At 42.7% G+C, this 16,987-nt stretch overlaps 1 protein-coding gene across 1 annotated transcript in view; it reads left to right on the plus strand.

Annotated features, from left to right (window-relative positions):
- The window catches only part of ARFGAP3 (ADP ribosylation factor GTPase activating protein 3), a 59,351-nt gene that overhangs the window by 17,004 nt on the left and 25,360 nt on the right, over positions 1 to 16,987 (plus strand). Inside the window, exons 4-9 of the mRNA XM_057742294.1 lie at positions 1,536 to 1,667; positions 2,583 to 2,666; positions 6,470 to 6,560; positions 10,090 to 10,152; positions 11,445 to 11,491; positions 12,075 to 12,217. Coding sequence (XP_057598277.1) covers positions 1,536 to 1,667; positions 2,583 to 2,666; positions 6,470 to 6,560; positions 10,090 to 10,152; positions 11,445 to 11,491; positions 12,075 to 12,217 — 560 coding nt within the window. The remainder of the gene's footprint in view (positions 1 to 1,535; positions 1,668 to 2,582; positions 2,667 to 6,469; positions 6,561 to 10,089; positions 10,153 to 11,444; positions 11,492 to 12,074; positions 12,218 to 16,987) is intronic.

Here is a 16,987-nt window from a genome sequence, read left to right on the forward strand (position 1 = left end):
CTGAGCTCTGCCCCTTGCTTGTCTGTGCGACATCGGGCAAGTTTTGAGCTTCTCTGCTAAGGCTTCCTCGGCTGTCTGAGAGTGTGGGCACGAGGGTTTGATGGGATGTTGCCCACAGAGAACCAGATGAGACCTGGTACATGTGGGTGCTCAGTACCGTTATTCATCCCGGTGAGTTAATAAGAGGTCCCTCACACAACTGCTTGAATTAAGATGTGAATACTGGGGACTTCCCTGGTGGTCAAGTGGTAAAGAATCCGTCCTGCAATGCAGGAGACACGGGTTCAATCCCTAGTCAGGGAACTAAGATCCCACATGCCATGGGGCAGCTGAGCCCATGCGCCTCAACTAGAGAAGAGAAAACTCTCAAGGAAGATCCCATATGCTGCAACCAACACCTGATGCAGCCAATATTTAAATAAAGATTTTTCAATTAAAAAAAAAAGATATGCATACTGCAATTCACTTCTGTACATAGATCCTTCAGAGGTGGTTGAAAGCAGTGTCCTCTAATTGTCTAAATATCGGTTTCATCACCTTGCCTCTGCTGTGGTCTCTGCTGATGAAGAAATAGTGCTCAACAAGGAGAAGGGTAGCGTGGCTCCTGACTTGTTTGTCAGAAATTACAATGTAGGGAGTCCTCTGGTGGCCTAGTGGTTAGGATTCCGGGCTTTCACTGCGGTGGCTCGGGTTTCTGCCTGGCTGGGGAACTGAGACCCCACAAGCTGCACAGTGCAGCCAAAAAAATCATCTCAATATGGATATAAAGAAAAAAGAAAAAACATTCCAATTTAGTGGAATCTAAACTAGATTCCTCAAGTTACAAGTAGTCCTGAGTGGAAGGTGTCCCCCCAGATCACATTCAGGATGATGGAGGTGGTTTAGCAGGGCAGTGAAGGGCCAGTTATTTTGTCATGTGAGGCTAGTCTCATGTCCACTTTTACCAGAATATTAACGTTACGGGCTTCCTAGGTGGTGCAGTGGTTGAGAATCTGCCTGCCAATGCAGGGGACACAGGTTCGATCCCTGCTCCAGGAAGATCCCACATGCCATGGAGCAACTAAGCCCGTGTGCCACAACTATTGAGCCTATGCTTTAGAGCCTGTGAGCCACAACTGTTGAGCGCATGTGCTGAAACTACCGAAGCCCACGTATCTAGAGCCCGTGCTCCGCAACAAGAGAAGCCACGGCAATGAGGAGCCTGCGCACCACAACGACGAGGAGCCTGCGCACCACAACGACGAGTAGCCCCCACTCACCGCAACTAAAAAGAAAGCCCGTGCACAGCAAAAAAGGCCCAACACAGCCAATAAAATAAATAAATTTATTTTAAAAAAAAGGATATTAACGTTACATCTGTGGAAGGTATTACCCCTTTCACAAGGAAAAATTTTATAAAAATTTTTCATGGTTTAAATTATTTTGGTTTTCACTAGTATTTTCAAAATAATCATTGATAGCGTACAGTAACATGTTTGATGACCATGTTAGATTTAATGCAGCATTGCTGTTAAGCCGTGTACTTTCCTCTGCAGTCTTCCTTTTTCCATCAACACGGATGTGACACCAACGACAGCAATGCCAAGTACAACAGTCGCGCTGCCCAGCTCTATAGGGAGAGAATCAAGGCGTTGGCCTCCCAGGCAACCCGGAAGCACGGCACTGACGTAAGCACAGTGGGTTGGGGGGCGGTGGAGCGGTTCTCTTTCAGACGAACATTTGTTTCAGTAGAAAAAGTAGTTTTTACCCCAGATAGTAAAACCTTCTAGCCGGACTCTCTTACAGGGAAACAGCGTGTGGTGGGTCCTCATTATTCACGGTCCTGCTGCATGAGCTTGCTGCAAACACTCCACAAGAGTCCTACAGCATCACTTTTGTCAGCCACTGAGCACTAACCGTATTTTACCTGTGTTTCTGTTTAAAGACACCTTCTTTAGTGTATACTGTTGACTCATTGATGCTGAGCTTGCGGCCAAGGGCACTGGGGCTGAAGCTGAATGTGCTTAGGAAGGCGAGGTGACACTTCAGCACTGTGCTTGGGGCCATGATAAACAATGGATCCACCAACAAAACGTGCAAAGAAGTGGAAAGCGTGTCAGTAAATAGCCCGTAAAAAGGACCTGTGTTTACAGCAGATGCCGAAACAAGGAAGCAGAACATCTCCTTGTTCAGCTTCAGCTGGGAATGTGCACCTCGGGCAACAAATTCTCTGCTGCTCTGCCCATGCCCACACAGGACGGCAGGTTTGGGGTCATAAGTCAATTGTAGTGAGTAGGTGAATTCATGGACATGGAATCCACAAGCGATGGGGATTGACTGTACTTTGGAAGCTGCCCTTAGACGGAAGGTCCTGGATCTTTCCTTTTTAGAAATGGCTTGGGGAGCTGGCGTTTGTCTCCCGCGGGGTTTGGCAGCAGAAGTTACTGGATCGATGCGTTACTAAAATGTGCTCGGGGCCCTGACTTCATAATATTGGAAAGTACGACTCTTTAGCAGACAGGCCTCTAGAAAGGGAGTGGGGAGTATCGAATAAACCTTTAGAGTAGATGAAACGCTGAGTGGTGTATGTGTTTTTGTTCCAGCTGTGGCTCGATAGCTGTGTGGTTCCTCCTTCATCCCCTCCACCAAAGGAGGAAGACTTTTTTGCCTCTCACGCTTCTCCTGAGGTATGTGTTACACATTTTCATGTGTGCTTCTCAGACACAAAGTTATAAAGTTATAAGGGGAATATATTTAAGCTGTTTCAGTTAGGATACAGGCTAAGCTGCTGTAACAAACAACCCTGAAGTACAGTGACTTAAGGTAGAAGTTAATTTCCCACCAGCAGCGCAGGGGCAGGCCGTCCAGGGCCATCCAGGGTTGACCAGGGTGTGGATTTTGCTCTTCCCATCGTGTGGCTCCCACCTCAGAGGCCGGAGTGGCTGCTCCAGTTCATGACCTTTCCCAGCCAATGGGAGGAGGACAGACATCCAGGAAAGCAGGTGCCCCGTCCTTTTACAATCTAGAGGTCGTGCACGTCACTGCTGCTTGTCTCCTGCTGCTAGAATTCAGTCCTGTGCCATATACCCAGCTTCACAGGAGGCTGAGGACGTCTTACTAGGGGTCGCCCCAGTGCAATTCAGAGTTTTGGAACTGACAAAGAATGAAGAGTTTTTTTTTTTTTAAACCCAGATTTTAAAAGGGGTTTCAGTCTCATTGCCCCTCTTTAGCTGGGTACATAGAACATATCTCAAGACTATTGTGAGAATGAAATGAGTTCACACAGATAGAAGTAATTGGTACCTAGTGCAAAGGAAGCCTTCAACAAGTGCCGTTTCCTTAGCCTCATCTTTGTAGTCCGATAAGAGCAGTAACAACGATCCACGGTCCTTCTGTGGACTTTTCCCCAAATCGCTTAGATCAGGGACATACGACCGGCAAAGCCTAAAGTATCTCCTAACTTGTCCTTTAAGGAAACGTGTGCAACCCCTGGCTTAGAGACTCAGATGTTCTGTTAGCTGCCCTGCCCCCTCCAGTCCCTATGGGGAGGGGGTGCTGTTGGCTTAACTGCTGCTCAAGCCTTATTTAACTACTTTTCAAGTAAAAATTATGGAAAGTTGTATAATTGCTAAACTTTGATTTTCTTTTTTCTGCTATTGTAATTTGCACACTATGTACATGTTATCATTGACAGAAGGAATAGTTATCAGAAATAGTTATCAGGAAAGATCGGAACAGAAAACAAAAGAAAAGATACTGTGTTCTCTTGCGATCTGTTGCTATTGTTTAAAATAGAACTAGATACAGAATATCCGTGATTAGTAGCTGAGGAATGTTAGGAATGGGGGCTTCCCAGTGGTTAAGACTCCATCTTGCCATGCAGAGGATGCTGGTTCCAGTTCCATCCCTGGTTGGGGAACTAAGGTCCCACATGCCACAGGGCAACTGAGCCGGCCTGCCGCAACTACAGAGCCCACGTGGAGCCTGTGTGCTGCAACTAGAGAGAAGCCCATGCAGTGCAACGAAGAGCCACACCGTAACTAAGAGCCAACACAGCCAATAAATACATTAAAGTTTTGTTAAAAAAAAAAGAAGAAAGAAAGATATGTTAGGAATAGAATTGGTGGGCTAAAAAGAGGAAAGATATGAACAGTTTGGTGTAGATTAGAGTTGGAGATATTAGTATAAATTCATGTTTATTTTAGTGTGTATCTCTCTCTCTCTCTCTATGTATATACACACATGCACACACACACACGCACGTGATGGAGAACCAACTATAGATATGCGTGTACACATAGGTTAGTACACATATGACCTAGCTCTGTCCACTGAGAGGCCTAGAGACAGTGACACCCCAGGGCAACAGGCACACCCAGCACGCACACCTTGGTTTCTAAACACTGTTCATTCTCCAATAAAAGGCACCAAGGGCTACCTTTGGCAAGATGGCCAGTTCTAGGCCTGGGGCTCCTGGGGCAGATGAGCCTGGGGCGCCTTGTGGTGCTGGAAGTCAGGAAGTGCGAGGAAGCCGGGCAGCGAGGTTGAAGGAGGACATGTCTGAAGGACTTGGGAAACAGCCTGAAAGAGGTCCCAGTGGTCAGAGCTGGGACAATTTGAACAACAAAATAAATAATGATAGTATTGGCCTGTAATGCAAAGAATAAATAAACGTCCATGAGTCCATGCAGATATAAATGGATGATTACATAAATAAATGGAGGGAAGGGACAGTCTTCCTTACAGAAAATTCCAAATCATGCATGTACTTCTCCACCCTTCAGGAGGTGGGGCTTAAGCCCCCTCCCCTTGCATGTGGGCTGGACTTAGTGGTTCGCTCCCCAGGACTAGAGGATGGAAAGGGGAAACCAGTAACCTTACAGAGGGAAAGACTGGCAGGTGCCACCCTGACCAAGTGAATAATGTTGGCATCACCAGCTCTCAGTCGTGTTTGACACGAGGCAGTGAGGGGGCCACTTCACCTCTCTGCTGTTCTTCTCCAAGACCTAGTCTAATCACAGGAAAATATCAGACAAGCCCAAAGTGAGGGGCATTCTACAAAATACCTGATCAGTACGCTTCAAAAGTTTCAAGGTCCTGGGGACTTCCCTGGTGGTCCAGTGGTTAAGACTCCGAGCTTCCACTGCAGGGGGCGCATGTTCTATCCCTGGTTGGGGAACTAAGATCCCGCATGCCACGTGGTATGGCCAAAAAACAAAAATAAAAAGGTTTCAAGGTCCCAAAAAACAGGGAAAGACTGAGAAACTGTTACAAAGCAGAGAGACTGAGGAGACATGACAAATGCAGTGTGGGATTCTGGGTGGGTCCTGGAACAGAAAAGAGACGTTGGTGGGGAAATTGGTGAAATCCAAATAAAGTCTGGAGTTTAGCGAACAACATATCAGTAATGATTCTTAGTTTTGACAAGTGTCCCCTGGGTTATTTATTTATTTATTTATTTGTTTATTTATTTTAGACAATGACCAACAATTGTTGAATAAGTTTTATTTATTTATTTTTTGAAGATTCACGTTATTATTTATTTATTTATTTATTTATTTTGTTTTTGGCTGCATTGGATCTTTCTTGCTGTGCATGGGCTTTTTCTTGTTGTGGCGCCCGGGGGCTACTCTTCGTTGTGGTGTGCCAGTTTCTCGTTGTGGTGGCTTCTCTTGTTGTGGAGCACGGGCTGTAGGCACGCAGGCTTCAGTTGTTGCGGTGCACAGGCTCAGTATTTGTGGTGCAGGGGCTTAGTTGCTCCATGGCATGTGGGATCTTCCCGGCCCAGGGATCAAACCTGAGTTCCCTGCATTGGCAGGTGGATTCTTAACCACTGCACCACCAGGGAAGCTTCCTGCGTATTTTAACATTAATGGAAGCTGGGTGAAGAGTCTATAGAAACTATTATCTTTGCAACTTTTGTGTAAGTCTGAAATTATTGCATAATAAAATATTTATTTAAAAAGGAGGGAAAAATAAGGAATTTGAGCATGGAAGCAGAGACTTAAGAACAGATATGTTGTGGGGTTTTTTGTTAATATTTATTTATTTATTTATTTATTATGCTTTTGCTGCATTGGGTCTTCGTTGCTGCACGCAGGCTTTCTCTAGTTTCGGCAGGCAGGGGCTACTTTTCGTTGTGGTGCTCGGGCTTCTCAGTGCAGTGGCTTCTCTTGTTGTGGAGCACAGGCTCCAGGTGCATGAGCTTCAGTAGTTGCAGAGATGGGCTCAGTAGTTGTGGTGCATGGGCCCAGCCGCTCCGCGGTATGTGGGATCTTCCTGGACCAGGGATGGAACCTGTGTCCCTCGTACCGGCAGGTGGACTCCCAGCCACTGTGCCACCAGGGAAGTCTCAGATATGTTCTAATATTATCCTTCCTTCCCATTAATGCAGGTAGGACGGTGACTAATTACTAGGTTTTTCTCCTGTTATTTGTTTGTTGTGACTTTTCTTGCTTTGCTGGTAATGACTTTTCTCCCCTTGCTTCAGGTGGGTGGTGGCACCGGCTGGGCGTCAGTGCAACCGGAACCGTCTTCTTTAACACCAGGGAACACGGACACTCCCCGAGCAAACAGTGAAGGTAGTGCTGTCCTGTGCTTCACTGGCATCTATGGAGCTGCTAGAAAATGAGACCCATGAATTTAATGGGGAAGGATGCCCATGGTTGATTATAAAGTGGGGAGAAATGATTACTGAACATGGAATATGATCTCATTTTTATAAAAAACAGAACCAAAATCACACACACAGTTAACACCAAATTGTTCAGTGGAGAATGAAATTACTGAGGGTTTTTACTTTCAACTTGATACAGTTTCAAAGTAAGTGAACTTTTTTAATGAGTATATGTTACTTTTATAATCAGGAAACAAGATTTCAGTTTAGAAAACTATTCTGTCAGTAGCTAATATCTGATGATTCACATTTGGTGACTTTATTATAGGATTATATTTATTGTAAATATGCTTACATCAGTTGCTTACATTAAAAAAAATCACTTATATGATATAACATGGATCAAGACATCAACATTTTCTGTTTTACAATTGAGCGATTTTTTGTGCCAGAATGTTCCTGTAAATTAACAACAAAAATGTAACATTTGAGGACCAAGCAGTGAACTGGAGGGTGGAGCCCTCGGAGGTGCCGGCTTGCAGGAGTTGAGTCTGGAACTGCTTTAAGGAACTTAGTGTAACAGGAAAGACTAAACAGTCACAAGTGTCAAGATCGGGTGATGGTCCTGAGAAAGCTTCGGGCAGGGATTTTGTTGGAAGGTTAGAGAAAAAATGGCATTTACCAAGTAAAGGGTCCTAAAAGAGAGAGTCATTCAGCTCTGCATGAGAGTGGATTCAGGGAGCGCGTTGCGAAGAAAAGGAGTCACCTGGTTTGTATTGAATTACAGGTATAGGGTGGGAGTGTCCGAGATTCCATCCAACAACAGGTTTGGGGAGGCCTGTCTTTCATGCTGCTGGTCTAGGAGTAGGCCTGTCGGTGAGTCAGGGCATGGACATCTCGCATCCTGGGGAACAGTGAACAAAGCTGGGACAAGTATCTAACATTTTGAAAAAAATAATAAAACAAAGCAGAATTGCTTCTTTAATCTTTACAGAAAACTAAATTCAGGTGGATTTAAGATTTAGCTATAAAACATGAAAATATGAGGGTACTAGAAGAAATGTGGGTGGGGCTTTTCTGTCACCCTGGAATGGGGACACCCTTCTGTGCATATTCAAGCCTTGTTAATAAATCCACCTACCAGAAATGTAACACTTCTGTTCTGAAGAAGTGCTTTAAAGACAAATGATGAACACTTGCAATTCATATGCAATGAATGCCTGCAAAGAAGGCACTGACACATCTCTAAGGGACTTCAGCTTTTTGATTTCTTAGACTGACACTGCACCACAGCCACATGGGCCCTTTGGTTCTTTCCTGTTTGCTTTCTGACTTGCTTGGAATGGAAGTTCACCTCTGGCCGTCATGTGCCTGCCTCTTCTTGGAGCCTCAGCTCGAAGTCGTCGGAGAGGCCGCCACCGAGCGCTCCCAGCCACAACCCACTTGTGTGTGTTGTTTTCCTCTTAGTGCAGCACATCTCAGTCCTGGGAATCATCGCGTCTGTATGCTTGTGTGTCCACTGTGTGTCCCTCCTCTGGGCTGCGAGCTCCTCCAGGGAGAGATTCTTTCTTAAGAGCCTCTTAGGATAGATTCCTTATCTTAAGAAAGAATCTACCTAGCTGTTGATCAGTCTGTCATTATCTGTAAGGAGAGAAGAGAAAAAATAATTCCGACATAGAGAAAAGGTGGGCTTGTACCTTCTGGAAGTACGGATGATAATTTGAATAGTCTTACTATTACAACTTATTAGCCTAAAACACCTTCTGAGATTGAAGGTTACCTGCCATGGGAGGTCTAGTAACCTCTGAAGTTCAGATGTGTTTGTTTTACTAACAGAAAACTAAGGTAACAGAATGCAGAACAAGATTTTTTTTTTTTTTTTTGGAAATCTCTTAGAAGCTGCAGTCTTAGCTGAAAAATTTCTCCTCAAAGGTTTTATTGTTTAGAGTGCCTCTCCTTTTGCACCTGCAACAACACTTCCCTCTCTCTTCTCCATCTACAATTTTTCTTAAGTTGTGGTTAGTTAGGGAGCCTTATCACCTCAAGGCTTAACCCAGAATATCATTTGTTAGCATCAAGTGACAAGGTACAGTCCCACGTAAATGTAAGGATTACACAATGAAAAGGAGAGAACAAAAGAATCTTAGCACATAGAATAGGGGGCCTGGGGACTTCCCAGGTGGCATAGTGGTTAAGACTCTGCGCTCCCAAAGCAGGGGCCCCAGGCTCAATCCCTGGTCAGGGAACTAGATCCCACATGCATGCCACAACTAAGACCAGGTGCAACCAAATAAAAATAAATAATAAAGAAATATTAAAAAAAAAAAAAACCATAGGGCCTGCAACACTCTGCTTCTTTGTTCTCATTCACTGCTGTTTCTCCAGTGCCCAGAGCAGTTCCTGGCCCGTAGTAAGTAATCAATAAACGTAGAGTCAGTTCTTTTTCTACAAGTTGTCATTGCTCTCGCTCATCTTGCTTTGCGCATTTAAATGCCTTAACTAGAGTTTACCTTTTAAAATATGTATAAAAATAAAATATGTGAGTTTCTTCTAAACCACTGTTGGGACTATTTTTTTAAAAAGAGCTTTATTGAGATATAATTTGCGCATCATAAAATTCACCCTTTTAAAGTATACAATTCAGTGGTTTTTAGTGTATTCGCAGGGTCATGCTACCATCAGTACTCTCTAATTTCAGAACATTTTCAGCAGCCCAGAAAGAAACCCCTACCCACTAGCAGTCACTCTCCATTCTCCCCTCGCCCCAGCACCTGGCAACCACTAGTCTGCTTTCTGTCTCTAAGCATCTGCCTCTTCTGGGCATTTCACATGTATGGGACCATATACTGTGTGGTCTTCTGTGACTGGCTTCTTGTGCTCAGCATAATTTTTTCAGGTTTCATCCATGTTGTAGCATGTCAGTATTTCATTTCTTTTTATGGTCAAATAATGTTCCATTGCGTGGTTATACTACATTTTGTTTATCCATTTTAAAGTAACAAAATTAAAATAAAATATTTTTAAAATAAAAACAATAGAATTCCTAACCACGATCATTTTTTAGATCAACTAGAAAACAGAGAGGATTTCTTGGCAGCTGAAGATTTAGGTTTCTATCATTGATATAATTGCTATTAGAATTTCCAAATGTTAACATATATTTGGTGTATAGTCCAGGTATGTACTAGGTAGCTCAGAACCATTTACTTTAAAACACCAGACCATAAGGTAGAATTCCACATGACATTAATTAGGGAGACCACTAACATTTTTATTTTTCAAAGCAACTGTATACGAAATACACTTCTGTTTTAATGGACTTTAAATTAAAATTCTTAAAATGATAAAATAGAATATGGAACTGAAAAGAAAAGACAATCATTGACAGAACTGGATAAGATTTGTATTACGGAGCAAGTCGAATGTATTATATATTCAAAAGCACTTTTGAGGAGTCTGTTTTCTGCATTAATATCAGTATTTTCAACTTTCAGGTGGACCAGAACAAGGACCAAGTGTGGAAGGTCTTAATGTACCAACAAAGGCTGCTTTAGGTGGTATGTGTTACCCTATATTCTGATTTAGAGAGTGAGATTAATTAAGAAAAAAATGAATCCTGTCTTTATATTCTGCCTAGAACTTACAATGTAATGAGATTTATTTAAGTAAAAATGTTGTGTGTTTGGGCCAGCTCGATGACTGTGAATACGGCAGCTGGTGTTCCCGGCGAAGGTTGCTCTTGATGCTTTTGATTCACTGGTCTATGTCCCAGCATAAGCAGAGGTCAGAGCAGCACGTCACTCCCAGCTACTCAGGAACTCTTAGCATTTTCTTCTCTTTCTGATTTTATTGAACTTAATCTCTAATTTTTCATTATCAGGGAAATATAATCTGAAATTAGTGCATATTACACTGCATTAATTGGAAAGCAACTGCTTTGGTGAAAAATAACTAACCTATTAGAAATGTTCCAGGTATTTTCATCATGTGTTGATAGGCTTGTAGGAGATTGAGAGCTGAGTATATGACTACCGCAGTACAAATCTAGAATAAAGTGGTGAAAAGGAGAATTTCCCTGGATGTCTTTTTTACACTTGAAATGTAATGATGTTATTCTCTCATTAGAACTAAACATTTTAATCTTTGTTGTTTGTGGTTTTATGCTATCTTTTCTTATTAAAGCACATTCTCACCTTTGTGAGAAAAAAATAAGATTTTATTCTTACTAGGTCTCTTAAACATGATGCTAAAAACAGAATATATAACCTATGATTAAACTTTACCCAGAAAACAATTTTTAAGAAACTTTATCTAACAGCATCATATATTTTTGTGCAATTTAGAATGTAATGCTACCAAAATAGTTTTATATTTCTTATTGGTTAATATGATAAAATCTGTACATAAATCAGTGTGGAAAAGCACTTCCCTGACTGTTTAGTTGATACATAATGCCTGGCTAACTTTCTATTTTAAAACAATGTTGAAAGTTTTTGAAGAGTAGAGATTAATAGGAGAGTGTGTTCTAATATACGTATGAAATGCTCCTGAAGAAGGTGGTGAAGGGGGCAAACTCAGGCTCTTTATTTCTCTTCAGTGCAGTGTCCCCCAAAACATGTGCTGAGTTTGGACACTACATGGAAATACTGAGGACTCTGTTTTGTTGAAGCTCTGTTTTTCTAAAATATACTCGAATACTTGAGTCTTCTGGATGACAAAGTAGTATGGAAAATGTTATAGTCTCTTAAATAATAAAATACAGTATCTTAGAATTTTTAAAAAATACACTAAAAATAGGAAAATTACATATTTCCATTGGTCTGACTTTCTACTTCTTATTTTTTGACAGAGGTTTCCTCTATCATAAAAAAGAAACCAACTCAAGCTAAAAGAGGGGTGAGTATCAGGTATAAAATATCTGGTAGTTTAGCTCTAAAATGGCTTATACACTCAGGAAAGCCACCTTTGTCATTTTTACTTCCATTATTTGAGCCATATTATGGTGAATGTGGCTTTGATAAAAAAGTTTGTTTTGTTTAATAGAGTGATGGTTTACGTAGTGAAGATTTCCTAGAATGAGTGTAACATTTCTCTGTCAGTGACAAAATTCTGAAAAAAATCAACAGAGGCTCCCTGGAGTTTCTGTCATGTTTATGTTTCTAAAAGCAGTGCCGTCTGGTGAGGCTGGGAGGGTTGTCATCCGTTGAGTGTTGAAATGCCGTGATTCCTTTCAGAGCCCCGGCTCTGGAGGCAGGTGTGGGGCTTGAATCCTGACCTCATCACTTGCCAGCTGTGTGATCTCGGTCGAGTCACTTAACGGGCAGGGGTTTCAGGTCCTCATCCATCACCCGGGGATGGTGATGATACTGGCTTCATAGAGTCGTGAGGACTAAGTAATAACCCTCAATAAATGTTAGCTGTTGTTGCAAACGTTTTCCAACAGTTTGGGTAGAATGTAATCTTATACTGTATCTTCTAGCTTGGGGCCAAAAAAGGAAGTTTGGGAGCCCAGAAACTGACGAATACATGCTTTAATGAAATTGAAAAACAAGCCCAAGCTGTAGATAAAATGAAGGAACAGGAAGACCTTCTGTCCAGGCCGACACCTAAGGAAGAATCAATGTGAGTTTGATTGGGTCGTATTTATATGTTTCTAGTGACTAAAGCTATTAGTTAACTCCGAGATTTGCTTTCCAAGTACCATTTATTTTTATATATGCGTGTGAGGAGGATAATGCAAAATTTAGTTTTATTGAAACTAATACCGCACGGATGTGTAGATTAAAAGGAGAGAGACCAGTGGTGAGGGAGGGCAGTTGCCATTTCTGGTTGAAGTCGTGCGGGCAGGATTGGGATGCGGTCAATGAGAAGGGACAGAGGTGTGTCGGGGGTACTTAGGCAGGAAAGACGCTCAGCATCATTAGTCATCAGGGAAATGCAAGTTAAAGTCACAGGGAGCTGCCACGTCACTCAGGGGAGCTGTCATCAAGAAGACAGACAGCAAGTGTTGGCGAAAATATAGGGGAACTGGAGCCCCGTGCTTCGCTGGTGGCAGAGTTACCATGTGACCCAGCAATTCCACTCCTCATATATTCTCAGAGAAATTAAAATATATGCCCACGTAGCCACACAAAAACTTGTACATGTGTTCACAGCAGCAATAATCCCTATAGCCAAAGTAGACACAACCCAAATGTCCATCTCCTAGTGAATGGATAAACAAAATGTGTGTGTCCATACAATGGAATAGTATTTAGCCATAAAAAGGAATAAAGGACTAACACATGCTACAGCATGGATAAGTCTTCAAAAATGTGTGCTAATAGAGAAACTGGCCACAAAAGACCACATATTGTGTGATTCCTTAGATATGGAATGTCCAAATTAGGCAAATCCAGAGACAGAAAGCAGGCTAGTGGTTGCCAGGGGCTGGGGGCAGGGGAGAGAACGGGGCGTGACTGCTAACAGGTAGGGGTTTCTTTTGGGGGCGATAAAAACGTTCTGGAATTAGTTAGTGGTGATGGTGGCATGGCCTTGTGAGTATGCTAAACTTAATTGTGTACTTTAAAAAGGTGAATTTTATGGTATGTGAATTGTATCTCAGTAATGAAAGAAGTATTTATAATGTGAAGCCCCATTGGGCTTGGCGACCAGATTCTAATTGTATGATGGAAGGTTGTGAGTATGGTGGTACCTCCAGAGGTATTGAGCCTGGATCTTGAAGGAGTTCAGAGTCATACTTGGCACAGGGGGTGGGGGTGGGGTGAGAAGGAAGAGCCTAAGAGAACGAAGAAGGAATCCAGACGGTGGTCCTGGGATCCTGCCTGGACTGGGGACATTGGATGATGCTGTGGGCTACCCTGAAGTCAGGCTGGCAGTTTCTCATCACATCCGAGGGGAGTGCCGTGAAGAAGGGGTATGTTCTGGAAAGTGTGTTTGGTGGTGACATCCAGTACAGAAGGAACGGGAAAAACCTGGAAGCCAGGAGGCCAGACCAGTGACTTGTTTTAAGTAGATTCTTAAGGGTCTTGGGAGGTTTTCATTTGTGTTCAAAACAGAAGGGACACATGGCCGTCTGGAAAGTGCCCGTGACTGGGTATAGAGGATCGTAAGGACAAAAGAAAGGAAGGGCAACTTGGATTCCTGTTTTGTATGCGTGTTTATTTTATTTGTTCAGTGTTTTCTCTTATTTTCTGTGTCTGTTTTTTGTTTTTAAATGGGGAAATTTTATTTTATTTATTTTTTGGCTGTGTTGGGTCTTCGTTGCTGCACATGGGCTTTCTCTAGTTGTGGTAAGTGGGGACTACTCTTCATTGGGGTGTGAGGGCTTAGTGCGGTGGCTTCTCTTGTTGCAAAGCACAGGCTCTAGGTACGCAGGCTTCAGTAGTTGTGGTGCACGGGCTTTGTGGCATGTGGGATCTTCCTGGACCAGGGATCGAACCCATGCCCCCCGCATTGGCAGGCAGATTCTTAACCACTGGGCCACCAGGGAAGTCCCATGTGTATCTGTTTTAGCTTGAGTTAATTACTACAAGCTGCCTAATGAAGAAGGTAATACTACTTACTTTATGAGGTTGTTAGGGGACTCATTTAGTCAGTGCTCATTAAAGTGCATCAAACAGTGCCTGGCGCATAGTATGTCCTCAGTCAGTGTGATTTCTTGCTATTCATGCTCACAGTTTGCTAAGAGGACTTTATACCATAAGCCCAGATAATTTGAAATTGCTAGTTCTTCCTCATTGTCATTTAACTCACAGAACCTAGGGGGCAGCACTGAACTGTATTTGGGTTAAATGTGACTGGAAATGCTCTATGTAAGACTTACTCTGAGTTGTCACAGACTCCACTTTGATGTCTGTGACTTAGCTGGGTTTTTTGACGTTGGGAAACGGGGAAGGTTAAATCCCCGTTTGTGTGTTTGGGAGCGGGCTCTGTCCAGATTGCTTGCGTGTGAGGCTTTCCCAGAGACGGTGTAAAACCCCCTCCCGTCAGAACAGGAGCCGTGCGATATAGAAAGCAGCAGCTCCCTCCCTGCAGATCAGGTGGACGGAAACTAGCGTGTTAATATTGGAAACAACACCAGCCTTAACGTGTATCTTTCATTAGGACCATTCAGTACAGCATAAGAGCAAAGATGCGGATCGTGGGGTGTTTGTGAATTGGACTTGGGAGCCCAGTTTGACCCCTTTTGTGGCTTCGTTCAGCACAGCTGCACCACCACGCCCTAGTCATCGTCCTGCCGCTCAGACGCTTCGCAGCTCAGTCTCACCAAACCAGTGCTGTGCCAGCTATGAGAAAGTGCCCAAGCTTGATGTTAGTCTTCTGCAAGTTCATTTATTTAATGGCTGTAAATGAAATTAGTTCAGTTCAGTCAGCTGTCCAGAGCACTATGATTTCTTGTGTTGTCAGACTGTGAAAGTGAACAATCCGTGCAGTAGCCTAATCCTCACCTGGCGCTTTCTGGGCCCATCCTCAGAGGTGTCCATGTGCGCCGCTGGTAGAAAGAGTAAGAAGAGGCAGAGGCGCCGCTGGAGCTGCTCCTGTGCAGACCTGAGTGTCTGGCCAGCCCTCCGCTGAGCTGAACCAATCCTGGAAGGGCTCCTGCAGGTCTGAGAAGCTCAGAGTCCTAGCTTCTTGATTCCATTAGTGCTTCCAGGGCCTGGGTGTTAAAGGGCATGCTTTTAATGAGAGATGGACCCAATCCCACCTCAGGTCCTCCAAGAAGGAAAACTTCCCATCTCATATCTTTCCTGGAAAACTTTTTCATCCCCATCCATTCATCTCCAGAAGATTCTGTTACCAGTTATATCTACTCGGGATTTTAAACAGATCTATTGTTTTCCTCCAAAAATTATACTTGAAAGAGGATTGTTTATTTTCCAACTAACAAAGTGGGTATATTACCATTATCTGATCTGTAAGAATACTAGTAAAGAAAACAAACTGCCAGATTAAAACAAAATAGAGGGACTTCCCTGGTGGTGCAGTGGTTAAGAATCCTCCTGCGTATGTAGGGGACACAGGTTTGAGCCCTGGTCCAGGAAGATCCTATGTGCCACGGAGCAACTAAGCCTGTGTGCCACAACTACTGAGCCTGCGCTCTAGAGCCTGCGAGCAACAACTGTTGAGCCGCATGCCACAACTGCTGAAACCCATGCACCTAGAGCCCATGCTCCGCAACAAGAAAAGCCACTACAGTGAGAAGCCCATGCACCACAATGAAGAGTAGACCCCCCTCGGCACAACTAGACCCAATGCAGCCAATACATAAATAAATAAATAAATTAATTAATTAAAAAAATAGAAATCCTGCTTGACTCATTAAGGAGGGAAATAGCAAAAGCAAGGTTATTTTTTCCTAGTAAGAAATTCTGTTATCATTCCCTTTTACTACAGAGAAATGTATTTACATTTTTGTGGAATTTGTACAATGCGTTTCTTGTGAGGAATTCGTGACATTTTACACAATTTTATAAAACGGATGATAGCTTAGAAATCCTGATAAGGTGGGTATATCATTTTTCAAGGCCATGAAATTTTGTTGCTGTTTTACTAATTTGATAATGTATTCTTGTTGTTGTTAATATAGGCCTGGTTTTCTTTAAGAAGAATTAAGTGTTTATAGCATTTTTGGAAATCTCAGGGTAAGGGACGGGTTTTTGTTCATCTTTTCCCCCTGGGTGCATTATTTGTCACAAATATTTGGTAGATAGATGATGAGTATCCGACTGGTGATGCAGAGGAAGCTATTGGCTGAGGAATGGCAATTCCATTTTTTTTAAAATTTTTATTGGAGTATAGTTGATTTACAATGTTTTATTAGTTTCAGGTGTACAACAAAGTGAATATATATATCTCCACTCTTTTTTAGATTCTTTTCCCACATAGGCCATTACTGAGTATTGAGTAGAGTTCCCTGTGCTATATAGTAAGTCCTTGTTAGTGACCTATTTTATGTATAGGAGTGTGTATGTGTCAATCCCAATCTCCAGTTTATCCCTCCTCCCATTCCCTCCCCACCGCCGTAGTTTGTTTTCTACATCTGTACCTCTATTTCTGTTTTGTAGATAAGTTCATTTGTACCCTTTTTTAGATTCCACATGTAAGTGATATCATATATTTGTTTTTCTCTGTCTGACTGACTTCTCTCAGTATGACAATCTCTAGGTCCATCCATGTTGGTGCAAATGGCATTATTCCGTTCCTTTTTATGGCTGAGTAATATTCCATTGTATATATGTAGTGCATCTTTTTTATCCATTCCTCTGCTGATGGACATTTAGGTTGCTTCCATGTCCTGTATTATAAATGTCCTGACATTTAGGTTGCTTCCACGTCCGGTATGTTTACAATAGTGCTGCAGGGAACATTGGGTGCATGTATCTCTTCGAA

This window comes from Hippopotamus amphibius, chromosome 7, assembly GCF_030028045.1.
Source record: "Hippopotamus amphibius kiboko isolate mHipAmp2 chromosome 7, mHipAmp2.hap2, whole genome shotgun sequence".
Classification (NCBI taxonomy): domain Eukaryota; kingdom Metazoa; phylum Chordata; class Mammalia; order Artiodactyla; family Hippopotamidae; genus Hippopotamus; species Hippopotamus amphibius.